Source organism: Aptenodytes patagonicus, chromosome 25, assembly GCF_965638725.1.
Source record: "Aptenodytes patagonicus chromosome 25, bAptPat1.pri.cur, whole genome shotgun sequence".
NCBI lineage: Eukaryota > Metazoa > Chordata > Aves > Sphenisciformes > Spheniscidae > Aptenodytes > Aptenodytes patagonicus.
The window spans coordinates 6,299,222-6,321,455 of record NC_134973.1 but is presented as its reverse complement, the minus strand read 5'-3'; the positions used below and the strand labels follow the sequence as shown (position 1 = coordinate 6,321,455).

At 47.0% G+C, this 22,234-nt stretch overlaps 2 protein-coding genes across 2 annotated transcripts; both read right to left on the bottom strand.

The window, feature by feature from the left end:
- Positions 1 to 2,906: 2,906 nt before the first annotated feature.
- Positions 2,907 to 6,457, bottom strand: LOC143170706 (activated RNA polymerase II transcriptional coactivator p15-like). Its single transcript, XM_076359216.1, has 5 exons — positions 6,431 to 6,457; positions 6,207 to 6,273; positions 5,787 to 5,903; positions 5,446 to 5,554; positions 2,907 to 3,542 (listed from the first exon to the last, which is right to left on the bottom strand). The coding sequence occupies exons 2-5, from the start codon at positions 6,270 to 6,272 to the stop codon at positions 3,463 to 3,465; spliced, it is 372 nt and encodes a 123-aa protein (XP_076215331.1). The 5' UTR covers position 6,273; positions 6,431 to 6,457; the 3' UTR covers positions 2,907 to 3,462.
- A 1,028-nt stretch (positions 6,458 to 7,485) lies between these two features.
- NCLN (nicalin) lies at positions 7,486 to 21,480 on the bottom strand. The gene is made up of 15 exons (XM_076359210.1): positions 21,262 to 21,480; positions 18,104 to 18,294; positions 17,741 to 17,885; positions 17,011 to 17,105; positions 16,698 to 16,778; positions 16,382 to 16,485; positions 15,852 to 15,940; positions 15,534 to 15,673; positions 14,922 to 15,100; positions 14,618 to 14,705; positions 14,485 to 14,523; positions 14,205 to 14,368; positions 13,519 to 13,572; positions 13,354 to 13,432; positions 7,486 to 11,970 (listed from the first exon to the last, which is right to left on the bottom strand). The coding sequence occupies exons 1-15, from the start codon at positions 21,440 to 21,442 to the stop codon at positions 11,911 to 11,913; spliced, it is 1,689 nt and encodes a 562-aa protein (XP_076215325.1). The 5' UTR covers positions 21,443 to 21,480; the 3' UTR covers positions 7,486 to 11,910.
- Positions 21,481 to 22,234: the final 754 nt, after the last annotated feature.

Sequence of the window (22,234 nt, the reverse complement as noted above, 5' to 3'; positions counted from 1 at the left end):
CAAGAGACCTTTATCACAACAGCAGCAAACCTCACCTTGGATGAATCATGGCTAAGCAAGTAATGTTTTCAATCACCTTTCCATGCCTAGCCTGCTTTTTCTTGTCAGCTGCTGCAGCACAAGCTGCTCTAGGCTTATGTTACAGCTCGAGGGACCCAATGCCTCAGGTAGAAAATGTCTATTTAGAAGGAAGGATATATCCAGTATCTTTTGGAGTCCATGAATGGACATATTGTAATCACCCTGACTGCAGTAGAGAAAAACAGACATTAAAATACTGCTGGTAAATGAAAAATGGAACAGCTGTCAGTCAGCACCTGGAAAGAGTTTACAGAGCCAGACAGAGAATTATATACCACAGTAACAGGATTAAGGGGTAGATAAAAGATAGTCATAACACCAAGAGAGAGTGAAAAAGGGAAATGACAGGTCACCTTTGCAGATGAAGAAGAAACATGTTGCATCTCTCACTGAGGAGGCTGCAAGGGAGAGCTAGAAGGGGCACAGCAGAGCTCAGATGCATGATTCCCAGAGGATGAAGGAACAGATTCTGCCCAAACCTGAGACACTGCTTCAAAAAAGAACTGTTAAAAGAAAACCACATTGTGTGCCCAGGAAGTTTCTCTTCTGCAGAGAGACATTTGCTAGTGAAAAACCCCAAGGTGTTCTTTAAACACATCTATACTTTCCTGGCCTCTTGTGGCATATGAGTGTTTGGATTTAGACAGGGGCAGCTTCAGATAAAAGGTGAAGAGGTCCAGTCCAGTGGCCCAAATTTGAGAAGGGCTCAAACAAAGGACACAGGAACAGCAAGATACACTTCGCGTTAGGAGTGCCTGCCCTTTCCTTCCAGCTCCTAAAGGCATTGAGGAATGGAGAAAATACAAGCTGGAGCTCTGAATTTCCACATCACCTAGGAGACAGCACTTGAGGCAGGAAATCCTCACAACAGCCCAGAAAAAAAAAAAAGGAGGGGGGAAGGATCTTTCAAGGATCCTTCAAAACTATCTGCCTTCCCTTACCTATTTGCTCCCCAGGCAGAAGAGCCAAAGGACTAGCTAAGACAGTCCTGGCAGAAAATATCCAAGCAACAATATAGTATCTCAAGAAGATAAAAGTTCATTCCTGCAATGTGATTGTTTCTGGTCTGGAGCAAAAGGTTCTGCAGAGAAAACTGCTCCAAGACAGCCAGATTAACAGCTTAAGAGAAAAACACCCTCTCTGTGTAAAAGAGTACAACTTGCTATAAGCTTTCATCCTTTCTTGTTTACCAAGACCTTGCTGTTTAACTTTCACTGGGTATCTGTTATCCCAACCAATTTAAGATTAGGGTTTTTTAATATTTTAACTTTGCAAACCAAAAATTAACTAAGTTTTAAGGCTTGTGGATTTTATGACCAGAAGTTGTCTATAACAGTGGGTAGATTGGAAATGAACATCAAAGATTCCAGATATCTTTCTGATCAACAGCAGCTGTTCTTTGAGGGTTTAAAAAAAAAAAAGCCTTGTTGCTTGTTACACAAAAAGTTTGTGTTGTTTGCAAACTGTTTCTTCCAACACTTGAAAGAAAGGTAGTCAGAAAACAATGGAACATGGCCTTCCTTTCCCAATTAAGGGGAGGCCGCTCATCTCTAGAACCATGCAATATTCAATTGAGCTGATCAAGTTCAGTTTGGCCCTGTTTTTAATCAGCAAAGATATTAAGCTCTGCTGATTTGAGCTGGCTTCTCCGTCTGCCCCCAAACACTCCTGGAGCATGCATCATGCACAGAGATGGTTGGTTCTGTCACATGCTTTACTCTGGGTACCCCAGGGCTGGGACAAAATAAAAGCACTGAGCATCCCTAGCATCTTGGGTTCATACCTACACCATCTGCTTCTCTTTCATCTCTTTCTTTTTTTAAGTTCTTTATCTTCCCATTACCTTTAGTCTCTGAACACTGTATTAAGACATTATGTTATAAATATTCCATGGGAAAAAACTTAGAGCATGAGCAACCTGGCTTCGGGACACAGTCTAGTATCCTTATGCTCTCTCTTGCTTACTTGAGAGAAAGAAATGTGACACTTGAATAGAGAATAGCTGAATACAGGATTAGAGGAGAATGCCTCAGTCATCAAGTCTACCCATCCCCACCCCTGCTCCAAGCAGCTACAGCACTGAGCCCTTCAAAATTTTTTTAAGGGACAGTTTTATGAGAAGGATTTTTTTTTTCTCCTGCTATCCCTAGTGAAAGGTTAAATCCAGCAGTTACAAATTCAGCTTTTAGGAAAGCCTAGTTTCAATTCACTGTTCCACCCCACATCTTCCACACAACCCTGAGCTGTTACAGCCCCAGCACCTCTATAAAGCAAGGGCCTTAGTACCTCCTACTTCACCAAGGTGTTGCAAGTGTCAGATATATTTAAGAGCATGAAGCATTCAGATGCTATGGAAACCAGGGCAAGAGAAAAACCAAAAATAGATGGAAGACACAAGCTGTTGAAAAGTCTGGAAAAGTCTTGCTGAGGAAGGCTGTGCTTGCTGCAGCTGATCCCAGAGTGGGATCCATTTAGAGCTCAAGCATAAAATATCCTTTCTCCATTCTTTCCATAGCTTGTCATTTTTCTCTGCCACAGGGAAAGGAATATTCTTTTTCCTCGTTAGGCCTTTGATCTCCCCTCTGTTTAATAGGCCTCCTCCTAATTACCAGTTCCTTTGAACGATTCACATTCTAGCTTGCTCTTCCCATGACCTGGAGTAGACCACTGTCTGACTGCTTCTTATAGCAGGATTATTGGGAACATATCATGAGAATAAACATTACAGAGTACTCTCCTGAAAGGGAAATCCAACAGCAACCTATAAAGAAGGGTGCCTGAAACAAAGAGTTGAGGTACCAGCCTGTGAAACACTATGCTTCTCCTTTTTATAATGCAAACACATTTATTGTGCATATTCACCCTCTACAGACAACCAGTTGCTAAAGTATAATAATCCCTTTCTCAAAAAAAAAAAAAAAAAGCCACCACCAAACAACCCTCACCAACACAGAAAGTACTTGAAATAGCCAGAATGACATGTGGAAGAAACACAGAGGATGCCAACATGAGGTATACAATCTTACTCAACAGTCAACCAGGTGGAAGACAGTAACAGATGTAGAGCAGTTAAAGCACTCCACAAGGTAGACTGAAGTCATCTAACCCTGGAAAGCCAGGTCCCTCACCAGCACAGACCTCAAGTCTGCTTGAGACCAGAGGTGCTGAGGTCTCACTTCACAGCACTGGCTCTAGTTCCAGGTGCTCATTACAAGCTACTTCTTGAAAATAGAACAGTCTCTGGTCTTTTCAGCATGACCACCACTTCAGTGAGGAAACCCCAGCAAGGTGAGGGGAAGGCTCCAGATGCAAATCCTTGGCTTTATAGTTGTCAGTGCACTTAAGGGAAAGGAAACAGATTGAAGGTGTCCAAGATTCATTTTATAATTTCTTGAGTGCAGCATCAATCTCAGGAATGATCTCCTTCAGCTGGTTCCACTGTTCTGCAGACAAGGCAATCCCTAGAAACAGCAGAAGGAGAGGTTTCAGAGGAGGCAAGCATCAAGTAGCACAACAGATTGGCTCCTTCAGACTAACTACAGAAGGGAAAGTTGGAATCTGAGGCAGAGGCACAGACCAGAAACAGAAGCAGCCTTCTAAGCATGGCAGTTATGCCAGCACTTCAGCATCCATATCAAGAAGTAATCAATGCTATCACAGAAGCACCATATGAGAATATAAGCTCAGATTGCCTTTCAAGAGTCCCACAGCCCCTTATAGCCTATTCCCTAGTACAAATTCCCACACACATGAGCTGGAAAGAAATTCTAGGAGAACCTTACTCCACACAGCAGTTAGGACACCATCCTTTCAACTGCCCAAAGGAAATAATGCCAACTCTAGTGCTATTTAAAAAAAACGCTGCTAACAAAAAATCAGTAGTGTGGCTTAAACGCTAGAGAAGAACTGGCTTCTTTTTAGATCCAGCAGAGATAAGGTCTTGATGTCCTGTCCCTCTCCCTTACAAAACAAACACGGTAGTGGAATTGCTGTGTGGGTTCCAGCCAGATGTTGTCAACTTGTTCTTTCTGGCTTTGTTAAGAATCACATTAAAGAACTAGGGCCCAAGCTTTATTAAATTCTCTAGATAAAGATCAGGGGCCAAGAACTCTTGAGAAAAACAGCACAGGCAGTATTTAAATGAAAAAAACATTTCTTCATGATCTCTGTTTTAACTGACAGATCTTCTGTCTTACATTGTGGGTGTGCTTTTTCCAGCCTGGAAGGAGTCCATAATGCTCCTTTCCATCTCTGCCCCCAATGGCGCAGAAAAGGTTGAAGGCTTTGCTTCCCATTTTCATTACAGGGTACACAGTTCCCTCTAAGTGAGTAATTTATCCTTGTAACTTCTCTGAAGGAAATTAATTTCTGGAAGGAAAACCATGCTTAGCAGTTATGAAGCAAACCAAGCTGAAACAAATTCATCTGCCCTGACACAAAAATCTACAGCAAGGACCCCACATTAACTGAATCTCTACTGGGCACAACACAAAGGACAGGTGAAAGGAGTCCAGGGCCTGTGAACTACAAGGCATGCTGGCAAGTCACTGTCAAAGTCCCAAAGCAAAAGGCCCAAGTTGAAGTGTTGACTCATCAGTTGAAGAGCTCTGGCGAAAAATGTGTCTTCCCTTCTCCACCTGCCTTTGCTTGCATCACCTACTCCGGTAGTGCTGCTGTGATGGGCTGCCCAATTTGTGCCGCTGTATCACATCATCAGACACCTTGCCAAAAGAATAAGGAACACCTAACCCAGAAGCATTGGAGTGTCTTGGTAGGGATCCAGAAGGGTCTTAACCTTCCTGTCCCCACCTAGATAGGGAAGGATGGATTTACTTCTGGGAGTCTCTCCCTGCCAAGCGCAGCTCCACCATTACAGATTAGGGGCAAACACACAAAATGCCACCTTTTTGCCCTAGGCATCACCAATACCAAAACACAAGTTTGTCAGCTAGCAGTACGACACAAAGAAGCAACATCAAAGCCAGTGTTTTCAGCCTCCCCTCCTCCACCTTGCAGCTCTGCCCCTGTCGACAGCCAGGGAAAGGCCTGGTGATCAGAGGTGGAACCAGAGGCCTGCAGAGCAGCTTCCTGCATTGCTTCTCAGAGCGGTCCTGCCAAGCTCCAGATGTCACTGGAGGCTCACACTCGCTCAATTACTTGTGCTTTTCTTCAGTTGTTGCCACCCAGGCTGAGAAAGTGCTAAACCCTCCCACGTGGTTTGCTCAGCCCCCCACTCCCTCAGTGTGGCATGCACAGGTCTCCCTACCACCGAGGGAGACAGGCTAAGCCGGAGCTGGAGAGCCAGCAGCCGAGGCGGAGAGGCCGGCGCGGCTCCCGGCTGCCACCTAGCGAACACGGTCGTACCTTTCCTCCCAGGTTTCATGCCGCCCTCCTTGTCAGCGTAGAACTCCCTGATGTCCACGAGGACCTTCCCCTTGAAGCAGGACACTCTGACATAACGCATCTTCCCAATCTGCGGTGACACAGAGCCTGCGTTAAACCCAGCCCTGCAACAAGCTGCTCCTCAGCCCATAGGGCCTGTGGGTCACTCAACATGCCAGAGGACTAGTGAAGGAACAGCAGGCACCCCAGGCAGTCAGCTCAGCTACAAAAATGCTCCGCTACAAGTAGAGGAGGTAGAGGGGAGGCCTGTATAAAGAGGAGGAGGAAGATGTGTTCCTAGAGCGGATCCCTGCCCTCCATACCTGGAACATACCCTCCTCTTCACTGCCTTGTCCTAGAGGTTTTTCTGTCACCTTTGAAGGTTTGGCCTCTGTTTTCAGCCTTTTCTCTGACTTAGAAGACGTTTCTTTCTTTCTTTTCTAGAAAGAGACATCACCAGTTTGAACAGCCCAGTCTGAGGAGCCACAGCCCTTCTCCTGGGCCGTACCTGAGCCTCCACAGCACATCAGTTTCACAGTCTACGAACAAGGCACACATGCTACTGGGCGCACTGCCACTGCCAGGTGCCTCTGCTGCCGGTGGCGGGGAGAAGGGGCGCCGCCGGGCCCTTGTCCTGTCTGCCCCGCGGTGTGGGCGGGAAAGGCGTGTCACCTGCCCTCCGGACCGAGACCCAACCGGGAAGCTCTGCTGGCGGCTCTCCCTTCTCCCCGGGGTGGCAGTACCTTCCCCTCCTCCTCCGGGCCGCTCTCCGAGCTGCTCGTCCCCGCCAACTCCTTGGCCTTAGGCATCCTGCGGGAAGAGCCGCGCGTCACCGCCAGTCAGCCCAGGAGCGGACGAGGAGCGCCAGAGCCGGGCCCGCGCGAGGGGAGGGGAGGGGAGGGGAGGGGAGGGGAGGGGAGGCGGGACGGGGCCTGGCCTCGCCTCGCCTCCCCGGCGCTGCTCGTACCTGACAGAGCGCGGCGCGTGCAGCAGGCAGCCGGCCAGCGGCCTTCTCGAAGAGCCAAGCCCCGCCCCCCACCGCCGCCCCCCCAATCCCGCGGCTCCCTGCTCTTTCCCCAATGCCAGCGCCCCCGCCATCCAGCCAATCGCCGCGGCGCTGCCCGCGTGTCCCGCCTCGTCCGCCGGGGTCGGGCGGACCGCACAGAGCGCCGAGCCCTGCTGGCGGCCTGGCCGGGCTGGCGGCCCCGGCTTGGTTCGGGTTTACGAGAGCGTTGTTCTCTCTGTGCCCCCGCGCTGAACCGGGCAGGGAGCCAGGAGGCCCGCGCGGCCCCGGAGGGCAGGCAACCGCCTCCCTGCTGAGCCACAGCGAGCCGTCGCCGGCCCGGCGCGGCTCTACTGCCGGCGGGCACCAGAACGTACTCCAGCCGCCTCGGAACCAGCCCAGCAGCGGGCTGGGCTCCCCCGCCTTGCCCCAAGGCAAGGGAAGAAAGGTCTTACCAAGGAGAACCCCTTAGACACTCGGCCATTATGAGGAAGCAGAATGAAAGTACAACCTCCGTCTTTCCCCTTCTGTTGCGTTTAGGTCAGTTTCCCACTCTAGAACTGCGACCACTGTGGTCTGTAAGACTTGGACTGACTCATGCTCAGGGAATAGATCTCTTGCGATGTTTATAATCTGAATAGTTTTATAAGTGTTCAAAAAGTCATTTGGTAATGACAGAGGCCCAAAAAACTACCACTAGCATACACTGTGTTGGCTTCTCAGGTAGACAGTTTTTCGCAGTATTGAAGCTGTCTTGCATAGAAACTTTAATTGCTTCACATCAACACAAACCCTTCGAATAAATGGGCATTTGCTCACCTCAAGGTGCTGGAACCTTGCTCAGGGTCTGTAAATATTTTCTGTCATACTACTTTACTTTTGACTATATAGAAGGGATGACATAAGCTCTTAAACACATGCATTTTCTCCCTTTTTGCAGGGGGTCTGCTCTTTCAAATAATGTAAGGACATTCCAGTTTTTTGAGCTTCCAGCAGCAAATAGTTCTCCAACAAATCTGTTCATCAAACCCACTCACTCGGTTTATTTTTCCAAGGGAAAAAGGGACAAACAAATAAGGAAATGAAAAAAATGTTAAAATACTTAAATATTATTACATTTATAGTCAGAACAAATATATAAATCAACTGCATTGAATTTTCTATTAGCTTTTAAATATTCACCTCAATATACATTTGTTCTTTAGGACACACAAGAGATAAATAATTGAGTTAACATTGCTAGATAAATCAACTCTTTTTCCTGAGCTGCAAATATTCCAGATTATAACCTTGAAGTTGCTATCCAACAACTACAAATGGAAACTAAACAGATCAAAGTGAGCAAGCAGGAACCCACGCTTGAGTACCCAGAGGCCCAGTTTACTGAAACATATAGTAGCACCCCCATCATTCAGATCAGTAAGTCAAGACTGAATGGCTCTTAAATGTAAAACCCAGCCTGGCCACAAGGTGCAGGAGAAGCTCGGTATTTTGGCTTGTGCTATGAACAACATGAGAGCACATGATTTAAAACAACCAACCCACCTACCCCTCACCCCCACCCTTCCAAAACCAAGCCCCACAACAATTTTGGATATATGTGGTTTTAAACATCTAAATAGATTGTGGTGACTCCTCCAGCCACAAATAGTGGGGTACCTAGTTCTATTTTGGCTTCAGGGTCTTTCCTTTTAGCACTGAGTACAAGAGTGGAGTTCATACTGCACAGTAGTACTTATTTCATAACAATGAAACAACCTCTCTTCTTTGGGAGATCAACTACAATAGTCCGAACTACTTGCATACAGCTCCCATTAGTGCCTGTGTGGGTGGGAGTGGACAGAAGGAATGAACAGCTTCAGTGCTTAAATCCTGTTGGAAAACCAGATTTTTATGAGCTGCAGACTTTGACAGCACCAGGACAACAGGTAAAGTCAGACAGGTAGCAAAGAAAATTGTTTTATGGCTAGAAGCATCAACTGCTAGCCACTTGCATATATGTGAACATATGCTTTCCATGCTTCTTCCTTCCAGGCCAGGCAAACTCCTGATAAAAAGGATAGGTAAAAGTAGGGGTAACAAGAATCAGCTACACGGAGCTCTTCTGCGGTGTTGTGGAGAACTTTTATTTTACCAGAACAGCTGTTGGATTTCTGCCTTTGCGTGTTGTGTCGGTGACAGAATTGATCAGGTATGCTGCAGTATGGATCAGCACCATTTTTCTTGTTTTTTTAAAACCTAGCAGAATAGCAGTCTATTTACAAGCTTCTCTGTCAACTTCCCAAAGGAAACAGCAATGTGGGAACTAAGTTCACTCCCAGGATAGGCACTCTGTTCCAGCTATCAGAAAGTTGGAATTTGACTATCTCAGATATGAGTATATAATGTTTCAGTGCACAAGCACTTTGATCAAAAGCATAAACCCTTATCTGTAGTAAAAACTACCTTCTACAGCAGCCAGCTAGACATACACAAAATGCATCCAGTCAGATTATAAGACAAATTACTCTCGTGTGGGAGAGAGCAATGTACTATCCCAACTGCCCTTCAGGTTTACAAACTCTCCTCATTTACCTCTATCCACCTTTCTTTTAGATAGCTGCCACTGGCTTCTGGCACTGCGTCAGGAGTGTTAGCAGTTTATTGTTGAGACCACAAGGAGCTAAAGTGTTTGCTCTAATGCTACAACCTTGACAGGGACATAGCTGCAACCACGTTGGGTTGCCTTGGTGGAAGTTTTTGACTCTGAACTTTGAGCTTCTCATCTGGAAGACCAAAGTTTGACAGTCTCCACTGCAACGAAGAATGGTCCGGGCCTGTTCTGTTCTCTCTTGCCCACTACTTGCAAATTTTACATGCATCAAGTCAAGCTGCAGCAGGATTGCTAATAATTTTGTTTTTTTCTATTTTGCTCAGTGAATTAACGGAGTTTCATTAAGCCTGGTTAAGTAATCTGCTGAATTGGAGGGAATACCCCCTTCTCCAAGTGTAACACTAGAAATGTATGATGCAGCTGGAGGCCTCTGAAACTACTTCCAGATATTCAGAACCTACAGAGAAGTTCTTCAGATAGCCACTGTACTGCGCATGTTCTGAATGTACACAGTCCAGAGCGTGCACCTTCCCATAGCACAACATATGTAGTCTCTAAGGGCAGAGCATAAAAGCCAGTGGAAAACAATTGAGGCTCACCTTCCAGCCACTCCAGCAATTTCTGAAGTCATTATAAATTCACTTGGCAGAGGAGTGTCATGAACACTTCATGCATGCAGAGAGATGTATTTTAAATAAGCACTCAAAAGATCAGAAAAAGGCAAGTTTCCCTGTAGGGCTGATATTTCAGGAGTGCCTGGTACCATGCCACCTGCTGCTATTAGAGCGAGCCACTGACATCAGCATGCTCTCCTGGAAAAGACAAGACCCTTTAAAGAACAAGTTGCTACACATTTAAAGTAGCAGAAAGCACACATCATGGGGTAAGGGTACTCCAAGAAGGAGACTACAGTGAAACAAAGAAAGATGGATGGAAATCAGTGCTTTGGTCCCCATCCAAAGGACAAGGACAGTGACTGGCCACAACAACCCCTTTTCTAACAAGTGCATGCACAGCAGCTGTGGTGCAGACAAGGGTGCACAGCTTGAATTTTCCTTGCATACAAAAAAAGGGTACACCTTCATTCAAACCCACAAGAGCTTTTCAGTCTCTGTAAAAGATGCTACTTTAAATACAAGTAGTCATTTTTAAAAAAAGGTAGTCACCGTGGCCTGTGAAGAGACCTCATGTGCATAGAACAAATTACAGGAAGGACTCAAACATTGTTGAGTGGCAGGACAGTAGTATTCAATCAGGACATCTTCTAGAACTACAACTGGCCTAGGACTTGTAGTCAGTATCTTGATACATTTTCCAGAAGAACTTGAGGATAAACAAAGTGCAACACTGCCCAGAAAGGGCATTCAGCTCTCACCAGAAAGTAGTGACAAGTATCCTGCTTACCTTGGATGGTTGAATACAGGAAAGACTTGAACTTAAGATGATTACAATGCTTGAACAACTGGTTACCTGGCCCTCCTGATCTTTGCACAGCACTGGCAACTATTTTGGGCAACTGCATAGCTCTCTCCATCCAGAAGCATCAGCAAACGAAAAATAACGCTTGCTCAAGGACAAAAGTAACAGAGAGCATGTGTTCCAAGATACACTCTCTTAGGTACAGTTCTAGAAACAGCCATGTTTAAAATGACATTCATAAAACTTCATTTTTTGTTTTGTTTTGCTTTTTAATGGCTAAGTGACCTGCCTCCCTTCATACTGGGGGCAGCACATAAAAGGACAGCAACAAGCACTTCGGGAACTTGCTCATACGTGCAGGCCAGGAACAGTGTTTCCAGAAATAATAGAGCTGAAAAATGTGAAATGAGACCCTGAGATGCAGGTGAACATGGGAAAACACCCCAAAATCCAGAACACATCTGGAAGTGAAAACTGAGGAATGAAGATTGAAGGGATTACAGACTAGAGCTCAGCAGGACCTGGGCTGCTCTTGCTATTAATATAACCAGCTCGTTTAAATACATGGAACAGCACAGAACACAATCCTGCAGCAGCTGGAACTGTAGAACACCCCTTAAAAACCAAGCTAGAGTTTAGCAGAGTGGTGGCAGCCGTGAACTGTTCAAGGACCATAAACTTTAAGAGAAATCAAGTACACAGCAAAATGCATCCTCCAATAGAGACAGGAGAGAATCTGTCCTGGTAAGAACCCTAATGCAAGAAACCCGTTTTAACAATCTTTCCTCAATCTGTCAGTAACAGTCAAGATCATTTACAGTGCAAAAGGGAATGAGTTATTGCACAATCTAAACAAAATGCAAGAAGTTGCTTGCTGCAGACACTGCTTGCTCAGCACACCTTCCTAAAGCCAGGCAGTGAACTTAAGGAAGAGGTACCATAAGAAAACATGCTAATAGTATTCTCTTTAATTTGCATGTGCACTTTTTTTCCTTTTAAACAACTGCTCTGAGTCCTTGTTTTCTGGGCAGAGATAACATGTCACTCTACTTTGTAGTTTCAGTTTCCAAGTTCGCTGTATGGCACACGTGTCCATGAAGGTGCTGGACTTGGTTTTATGCTCATAGAAGCTACTCAGAATCAGCCGTTCAGTGTTTAAACAACTTGCAGGGACTACTGAAGTCTCTGAGCCTCTCCCTCGCCAAAAAGCAAAGGAAAACATACATGGTGCAAGTCAGGGGAAGAAGGTGAAGAAAAGCACTTAAAAGGTGCACAAGAGTTAAAATTTCATTTTCTTTCTGCCTTCCTCCCCTCTATAGAGTAGCAAAGAGGAGACAGAGGAAGAGAAACAGCAGGATTCAATGGAAGGCAGAAGGTTCCTGATGGGCTCACCGATGGCTCAGTGCTGCTGTATGGGTGATGACTCGTTGCTTCACTGCTGCTTGGTTTTAAGGGATAATCTCTGTATCATCTTGTAAAGAAGACCAAAGTGCTGGAAACAGAAGGAGAATAAGTAACCATGAGTCCTTATAAATTCTAAATAAAATGACTGTGTTCTACACGAGAGAAAACTTACTAGAAGGCTTAAAACAATACTAATGTGCAAATGCAATACCTTGTTTGGATCATTCACTAGCACTCTCATCCGGAAGACAGAGTGGGACTTGGTGAATTAGTAGGAATTATTACAATGAAGGCAGTTACTTGAAGTTGTACAGAAAGTGATGGCTTACAGAAGTGTTTGTGCAGGCCTGTATCACTCCCATTGTGAAGATGCAAACACTTGTTAAAGATTTTACATTTTTTGATGCAATTCTGTTCCTTCTGAAGGGGAGGAGAAAGCTTCAGATTTGAACACATGCCTGATACTGGTCACTACAGAAACACTGTTGCTAGCAGTTTCAAGAATGTAAAAATGAACCAGGCACACACAGAGATTCCCAGTAGTTCACAATCATTTAAGTGGATCTTCTCTTTCACCATTTCACCAGTGACTTAGAAATTCACTTAATTCCTCTTTTGATTAATTGCATTTTGATTTGATAACTACTTCAGATATTTGACAGATATAACAAGATCCAGGCTTCAAATGATTTGTAATAACAAATGTAATGAAGATTGCTGACAGAAATCAAAGTATATGTTTTCCCTCCTGTTTATGTTGTTACATCAGATTTTTAAATGCTTGTTGTTTCCCCAAACAAATAATAAGCACAAATAACATGAAGACATCAAAATTTAGATTGACCTAAAATGCTTCCCTTTCATTCATGTTCTTCAGATAACCCAGCCAGGATCAGAAGCCTAGCTCACAGTGGCTTTGTTAACACTTAAACAAAACCACTAAATTTAAGCTGGCTGGCCAAGGCATGGAGCATCACATTTCCAGGAGTATGGACACAGGATGTATTTATGGTTTCATTGAGGGGGGGAAAAAAAAAAGGCCCCCCCCAAGATGCATTTCTAAGCTGCATCCCAAGTTCAGATACTGGAAGGATGTCCTAAAACTCCTAACTTACTACAAGCTGCAAACCTTTAACATTACAGCAGATGTTAGTTATCTTGAGAAGTTTCAGTCTGAAGCTGTCACATAGCCAAAATAGCTTAACAAGTGAGTTGTGCATGTCCTTGACCAAGAGAAGGAGGTCTATAAAATAGTTTTGCACTAGAATGGCAAGAGATTGCCTTCAGCACAGCCAACTGAGATACTCAAAAACACACAACAAAACAGCCAGCCATTTCGGATTACTACTTTTAGAGTGGGGTGGCATTATTGTTCCAACTTTGGCGCTGGGACTGTCTGAGCACCAGTTACTGTAGCTAACGTGATTTATGAGGAAAATAACACATCTATCTCCTGCTTCTCTTCTCTTACCTGCACTGCAACATAGGCAACACCAAGGTAGGCTGCAATACAGACAGCCAGAAGCAGGTCAAAGATCGCTGGCTTGACCCTGCAATAAAGAACACATGAAATTGCTACAGCAGGTACTGCCACAGAGTGAGACAACAGCCCAACATGCCCAAGAGAATTCCATACCTGTATGCATTCATCACCTGTTTCAGCTGGTCATAGAAAACAAACTCAGGGTCCCTGTGAAAAGCAGAAATTCTTCAGGTTATATTACACTTCTTGACATTGCAGTAAGGACAGCCCAGACCTCTGTTCCCAAGGAGTTCATCCAACCAGAGACAGGTAAGCATGACCACCTTACATACCAGTTTTGAACTGATTTAATTGTCAAGTCTTTCTCTTCCTACAATCAGAAGTCTAAGAATACAAATTCAGATGCTGTTCATCTGTATCAGAAGAGGCATGTGGAAGACGCCTCACTGGGTTCATTAAACCGCTTCAACCCAAGCAGGTTAGACAGGATGGAAGCTGCCTTTTTGCAATTAAAGAAAGCTTTCTAGGGGACCTTAGTCTTTTCCTGCACTCAGAGAGAATCAGCACTCAGAGTGGGAAGGGTGGAACCAAAACAGTGAAAAAACAAGCTCTTCAGACAGAGGGAGCTGCTGGGACTCATTACTGTGCTGCGACGAACGATAAAGAGCTTTCTCCGGGAGAAGAGAGAGCATGAACCAAAACTGCCAGGAGAGCAGAAAAGAGCAATCACTTCCAGCTACATGCCAAGAAGCCAGGAAAGCTGCAGCTCAGAGACAAAATTCACTGGAGGGGAAAGTCAGTTTGCATGCCCTGGCTGGTTCTTTCATCTCTTTTCTTACCGTTTGTCTGCCTTTACATGATGCTGTTTGACATCCTTCAGGTAGCGACCCATATAATATTCTAAGGTGTTGAGGAAGGTGCTGTCTTTATCAATCAGCTGGGCAGCCCTGGGCTGACTGCTCAGCCAGTCCATCACTGATTCTAGTTGCTCCTGCTGGATCTGCTGCAGAAAAATACCACCAAAGAAAGGGAGTCAACCACACATAGGCTGAGACCAGACCTCTCTCCCAGACTCTTGATTCCTTCTTCCCACAGGTTACAAAAATGCACTGTGCTCACCATCTGATCTGTGAAGATCTGCAGATCTGCAGGTGCTCCCTGCAAGGGAAAAAAAAAACCCAGGCTATTGGTGAGAGCAAGCTTGGTTGGGCAGGACAAATCTGACTAGCACTGCACGAGGGGCAGCTCTTACCTTGTCTGTTAGGTTGTAGATGACTCTTGTCAAAGCCTCAGCAATGATCCTAGTATTCCTGGTTAGTGCCTTAGTGTCTATTCGTGCCCTAAAACAAAAGATGGGATTATGGACTTGTCAATGGGATCAGCTTCCTCTAGAAACCACCCTTTTTCACTGCATCAAGCATGAGCCTGAATCCAGAACCCAACTCTCAGTGTTTTTTCACCCATCCTCTGGACCATCAGAACAGCACAAGCAGTCATGAGGCCAGTTTGTGTTTATGGGCTGGATTTCAACTGCAGCCTTCCCTAAGGCCTCTAACCTCCTATCCATGATGCTGTTGCGCAGGCTGTCCCGGTGGCTCTCCAGATGGGAGATGGTGAATGCTGGCAAGCGTCGGATTGCAAAACGCTCATGCTCCCATGCCAGCATGTCCTCAGCCAAGTTTATCTTCTTGTGCACCATGGAAAACTTCACCTCTGGGAACTGGCTGGCAACAACCTGAGGGAAAGGACAAGCCATCCAGGGTGTCACGCTGCCCACTGCATAGTCCCATCTTGCATTGCCCAGTCCACCTAGACCCAATTTTTTTGTGTTCCAGAAGGTAAATAATCTTCCACCTGTAAGGTGCAGTTACTGCCATTAAAAAGCTGTTTTAATGTCAAAAAAGCTGTTTTAACGTCACTACAGGGTAGCTTTTGCAAGCAACAAGCCGTAAGGAAGTGCAGTGGAAAATGCAGCAGATCTAGTCTGCTTCATTTGGGACCGTGTCATGAGGATTTGTCTGCACTTCAAATGAAGTGACCATAAACAATACATGAAATATTTCAGTGGCACACCCTTTCTTCACGTCTTCCTTCCTTCCTCTCTTGGAGAGCTGCAGCTCCCCATAGTACGTCCCAAGTTCCCATCTACCTAAAATGCTTTTCATTACCATTTCCAGTTCTCTCAGAAACGCATGCTGCAACGTCCCCTCCTTGGGAGGCTTTGAGACATGAAGATGAAGGCTATTGCCTCGGCCCAGAGTATCAAGGCAGAGAACAAATGCTACGTTGTCCTGCAGCAGGCTGGAATCTGGAACAGAAAAATCCAAGCCTTTATTGCTATGCTTTGTGCTGGGATTTCCATCCCAGAAAAGCAAGGCCCACACAAGGAGATTCTCACAGGAGGGCTGACATACTAGACACTTAACATAATCATATTAACAGAGGCCTTGCCACAGAACATGCTGGAATGCCAGCCCCCTACTCACCAGTGTGGTCCAAATTGTCTTCCAGCCACCGCTTGGTTCCTTGATAATTAAACTTGCCACCTCCAGATGCAAAGAACAGCAAGTTATACCTGCCCACCAAAGAAGACAGAAAAGTGTTAGCACACTGCACTCCATGGCTACAGAACTCCTTTACTCAGCCTTGGAGATGTGGTGAAATCACAACAGCTAGCACCTGACATTCAAGGCAAACTGCCCATTAACAAATGCTTCCTACATACCACATACTAAGGTAATGGCAGGACAGGGGTAAAGAGGGCGAGTTCCCAGTGCTTGAGGATGGAATCTACTTCCCACATCATTCCCTCCACTTGTCCCCAGGCTTGAGCAGAGCTACAGCAAAGAAACTAAAGGAAGGAGCTTGGCCATTAACAGCAGCTGTACTCAGAGGGAAGCAAAACAGAGCAAAGGAAGTAAAAGACTGCTTGTAACACTCTACAGGTCTGGAGCAAAAGCCCTTCTTACCTGATCTCAGCTACACACATTCAACCAAGAATAGGGCAGTTTCTTACCCAGCATGGGTACGTCTGTAGGTGTAGAGCCGAGAAAACAGCCTGGCTAGTTCCAGTAGCACTGAGATACCACTGCCATTGGAGTCAGCACCGTGTGACAGCCACTGCAGGATGAAGTGGGACAGAGACAAGGTGACAACCCTACACTTATTCTCACGTACCAGAACAGCCTTCAAGATAGCACACCACTATGCTCCACTTATAACTGCCCCATGTCTTTAAGGCCAAGAAAAAACATAGGGGCAGAGGCCACATGGGAGAAAAGACAGGAACACACAGACAGGAACAGAGAGCTGCAGGAAGAAAGAATACTCACTGGAGCCACTCCAAAAGAATCATAGTGGGCAACTATCACAACAGTGGGCAGGTCTTCTCCACCCAGCCCCGTAAGCCTTCCCTGCAGAGGAAAGAGATCAGTGTCACTCAGCATCACCCTTTGTGCACCTGTACAAAGACAGCCTGAATTCTACACGCCTGTTGACTCTGCAGTGGCCTCAGTTCTGAGGACTTCAGATACTTACCTGGCTGAGACTCCCCTGACTTCCCCTATCAGTCCAAATGTCTGATGAAGTCCCAATAAAAGACAGCATCCCATCAATGTTGCCAGTTTGAATCCATATACAACTCACCTCCACACTGGGTATGAGCCAGTCATTGATAGCTTTGCTTTGAGCCCCGCTGGTCACCATCTGGAAGCCATTGGCAGTTGCCGTGTGCAGCAGAACTAGAACAAAAAAAAAAAGTGTACACCTGGGGAAGTTGCATCCCTTTTTTTCTGTTGCTAACTGAGCTCTGGAGAGACCAGCTTTAAACCATTTAAGCCCTCTCACTTGTCGTTTGTGTTTATGCATTGACACGGAATCCTGGTGACCATGCATTTTCATTCTGTCCTGAAATCCCAATATTTTGAGCTGGCTAAAACAAAAACTTTTCTCCAGCAGTCCTAAAGATAATCATGAGCAGCAGGTCAGTAAGATAGTAAAGTTATTTACAGGGGAATACATGGAAGTATTGAACTGACTTGTGGTCAGACAAAAAGCTTCAGCTTCTACCAACACACTGTAGTCATTTAACATCTTCAATGTTGTTTTTAACTTGAGTTTTGCTTTCTATTTTACTTGCAACAGTGTGAAGCTGAGAACTCACTCCATGCAACTGTATTTCCAAATATAGTCAAGTAATACTCTCTCTTATACTGTGTTTTTCTTCCATTAAATCTCAAAGCACTTTAACAAAGACAGAATAAACACGAAGGCAACAGAACACTGGTTCATGGTGCGTATGACACAGCAGACTGCTCCCAGAGGTGGGATCAGGACTGTCTTCCTCTAAACCTTTCCCCCACTTGTCAGAACTCACCTTCTGCAGCTGATGCAGAACCCTGTGATGCAGAAGCAGCCCGCGTTTGTTCATAGATAGACAGCAGCTCTTCATCTTCCACTGCAAAGTAGACTGGCACAATGGTTTCCATAGCAAGCATTTCTGGCTCTATCTCCATGAATTGCTGAGGATTTAAGCGGGACACAAACTTAGCATCTGCTAAACATGCAAGAGGGCAGAAAGAAATTAATAGCCAAAGCAGAGAGAGAAAGGTAAGTTTTAAAATTAGAGTATGATTTGTTGTGCACCACAACAGGAGCTTTCAGTCCTATAGCAACCCAAGCCTCTCTCCCTCTCAAATACATCTCCCATTGGAAGAGAAAGGGAACATTTTTTTTTTACCCTTACAACATCCTGTGGGACAGAAGAGATAGATCGTGGCAAGATGATCACCACAGCACCAGCTGACTGGCGGAGAGCCTTCTGGTACTGCTCATAGGAGAAATCCACCAGCCGCATCATGACGCAGCGGCGGCTCAGGACGTCCGCTTCTACAGTGCGGGCTTCTGTGTTAAGCACTGCGCTCCTGGTGCCTGTGAGGAGAGAACAGCAAGAGGTTTTGTAAGTGATTTCATCACATCCCCTTTGCTTGAGCCTAGCTCCTTCTCAGAACAGCCTTGGTGACAGTCTGATGAACTTCAGAGCAGCCAGGACCTGCAGAAAGCTCTTCCCCCTTGTCCGAGAAGGAACAGAGATCTGTGGTTTTTCCTTGCATCCATCAGAGCAACATCTGTGCAGCCATGTCCTGCCAGACTCCCCTTACTCCACCACTACACAGCCTCGACCACCTTCCAGTCTTCCTCCCCACCACAACCACGCAGGCTACCTGTTTGCTCGCCTGCACCTAATACCTGCAGACAGCAATACATGTGGAGAAAGCCTGGCCTCTTGCTATGCAGCCTACTGCATCCTCCAGCTGTAGGATCACATCTGCAAGCAGAGGATACAAGCTGTGTGGAACCACTTTGTGAAAGGATGCAAGGCTACCCCATGTCCACCCAAAGGGCTGTTCTAGCTCACCCACTGGGATGTTTCTGTGGCTGAGAAAATTACAAATGAGCAGGCTGCTTCTAACTGCTCGCTCTCTCCTACTCTCAGTTTCAGCATACCAAATCCCCCACATGAAAATGCAATCCTTTGGGAGAACAGCAGTCTGGAGGCTTGCCAGCAGCTCCAGCATTTTCCAAGAGAGGACCACAAGTACATCTTGTATAAATAGAGACGTTCAAATCCACCTTACAATTTGTAATGCTCCAAATCCAGTTTCTTCTTCTATAACTCTGGCACCTACATCGAAGGCTTCATCACACTAGGTCCCCAAGCAGCCAGGGAGGTGCTCCAGAAGGCACCTCAGCCTATGCCAAATAGGAGTGTTGCTAAATGTTAGATTTAAACGTGGCTTAATTTAACTCTAACATTAGTTTGGTCCCATCAAAGGTCAAATCACCTAAACAAGAAAAACCTGTACTTCTACTGCATAGTATCAGTGAGGGCCATACACCCAGAAACAGAGTTAAGGCATGATCTAAATTCTCCACATAAAGCTCCTACAGTGTATAACAAACAGATGTTAACAGCAGCCCCCATCCCCCCCATCAGAGAAAAACAATCCATAATGAGGATAACTCCTCCACCATTCCCAAAACAATGATGTGCAAACATAGCATAGTGTGGATCCAGACTTCTGCTCCCAGCACAACCCTCTGACATCTAAGCAGAGCAGACCCAACAGTATTTTCTGACAGCATGGCAAGACAAGTTGATTTTCTGTAGTTTCTCTACAGAGAACTGTTTAATAATGGTTTATTTACTATCTAAAGAACTCTATTCTAACAGTATTAGAGGAAGTCCAAATTTGTTCTTCAATTGCTCTGTGACTGATGTTGACAAAAAACCTCTTCTCCCCCCCTGCAAGAAAAGGCTCAGCAGCAATCTCCATTTAGTCTTTTTGGAAAACAATATGAGAAACTGGAACAACAAATAGCTTTTATCCTGAAGGACATCTGGCCTCAGAACACACATGGAACAGGAACATCAGCTACCCAAAGGGGCTGGCAAGGAACAAAGAAAATACAGCTAAAAGGAGCTGTATTTTCTGGAGCTAAAAGGCTCCAGAAAAAGAAACAGCATAAAAAGTTTATTGCAAGCATCTTAAAAAACAATGTGTGGCTTTTCGAGAGTTCACAAAATATTCCAAAATATGTTGTGCGCAGTTGGCTAGAGAGAACACTCAGGCAAACAAAGTCAAAGCCAGCTGAAACACGTGCCTGCTGCCCCCATTAAGCCTGTCAACAAAGATTTACCACCACATGAGAAAAGAGATAGCTTAACACTCCCATGAGAGAGCCTACCTCAGATCTAGTGAGGTTCTCAACAACAGAGGTCTCAAGATGTGGACACATTTTGAGAAACTGTGATGGACGAACCCAGAAGTAATTTCAGATATTCAGAAGCCACCAGTAGCATCTGTAGTGTTTACAAAGCGTGCAGGCATAGCTGTCATTTCATAACTTCTACTGATGTTTGATCTTATGAAGATCTCAAAGATGTAGAGACTGAGTCTCATGGACAGTACAGAATAAATGTGGGGCTGTAATGCCAGACTGTTAACAGAAGTCTGAAACTTAGGCCACAAAACAGACAGCAGGAAGAGTCACTCACAGACAGAATACATGCCCTGATCTGGAATAAAATATCTATGGAAGACTCAGAAACAGCACTTGATTCTGGGCTAGTGAGTACAGGGCAGTGGAGACTAAGGGCTACAACAGTTCAATGATTCACAGAACAGGTTGTGTTTCTGACTCAAAGAAAGGTGTTGCACAATCGGCAGCCTGGAAGCAACAGAACAGAGGAACTGGAGGTCAATCGTAATGTAAAGGAAGAACTGTAAAAGAAAGGACTCTCAAATGAGGAGACGCTGGAGCAATAGACACTGCTAATTGAGACTGAAGAGGAGGCTGAACAGCGAAGAATCAACCTGTCAATAGAGGAGTCAAATGCAAGAGAACAAAACTGAGCTCACAATCAAGTTCCCCAGTATGCAAGAGGGCTGCAGCTAGACTACTTGAAACACCAGCTAGACTACTTGAAACACAGGTTGTTCAGCCCACAGACAGGAGCCTGCAAGGACACAGCAAGGTCCTTGGCCACCTCTAGGTCATCATGTGGGAGCTCTCGGCACCTTCCTGCTTGTGCTGAGACTGGGCAGTAAAACTCAGCCAGATGGGGCCCGCCTACAGCCTCCCCTGGGTCTGGGCCCGGCTGCAGCCTTCCAGGGCTCTCCGAGCTCTCCTGCAGCCTCCCCTGGGCTGGGTCGCCCTCCCCGGGCCGCCTGCAGCTTCGCGGCCTACCCTGGGCTCCTCCCCGAGATCGGGGCTCTTCCCAGGGCCCCATCGACCCCGAAGGGGGTCGCTGCCGGGATTCGCCCTCCCGGAGGACCGAGGCCTGGCACAGGCCGGTGGCCGAACCGCGCCCGGCCGGGCCGTGCAGTCTCTCACCGTAGGGCTGCCCGCCCAGCTCGTACTGCTGCATGCGGTAGACCGTGAACTCGTGGGCGGCCTCGGCGGCGGGCGGCGGGCCCAGGAGCAGAAGCACGGCGGGCACGAAGAGCAGGAAGCTGAGCGGCAGGCACGAGGCCTTCAGCACCGACTCCAGCACCTCGCCCGCCTCCTCCAGCATCGCCGCGGCCCCTGCCCCGCCGCTGCGGCCTGCTCCACCGGCACGCACGACGCGGCACGCACCGCCCGCGGGCTGCCGGGACCTAGTTCGGGCGCCGCCGCAGGGGGCGCTGGGAGCTGTAGTCGCGGCAGCCCGTGCAGCGGCGTTGCCGCCCTGCCTGACCTGCAGGGGGCGCTCCGCTTCGCAGTAGCCGTGCAGGCGGCTGCTGCCGGGTCGGGCGTGCGGAGCCCGCACCGGCGGCCCGCCCGTCGCCGCCCGTCGCCCGGGGCGCTGGCTGCCTTCCCCAGCGCTGCCTCCCGCCGCTTTCCGCGCCGGGCAGACAGGCAGGGCTCTCCGCGCCGACCGCAGGGCGCTGACCGCCCGCGGCAGTGGGAACTGTGAACCGAACCCGCGGAGTCAGGTCACACGCGTCGTCGAACAACGGCGGCGAAAGTGCCCGGTGGTGGCGCGTGTGCGGGGCACAGCGCAGCACCTCCCCGGGCCGTGCTGCCCCCGGCTGTGCAGCCCCAGGAACAGAATGGAACGGAATGGGGGGGCTCCCGCCGTCCCTGGGAGTGGGGTGATCCCGCTGACCCGGGGACAGGACAGGGGGTTCCGTCTGTCCCGGGCCTACGGGGAATGTCTGCATGCTCCTGCACACATGCTTGGACACGGAGGGCACAGTCGGCGAGGCCCTGTGCCAAGCAGCAAGCTGGGTCCCAGCTGAGGGCTGCACTGAGCCTGGCACTGAGTATGGGACCTCTGCTCCGCTGCGAGGAGGCCCCTTGCCTACCGGACCAGCCAGCAGGTACC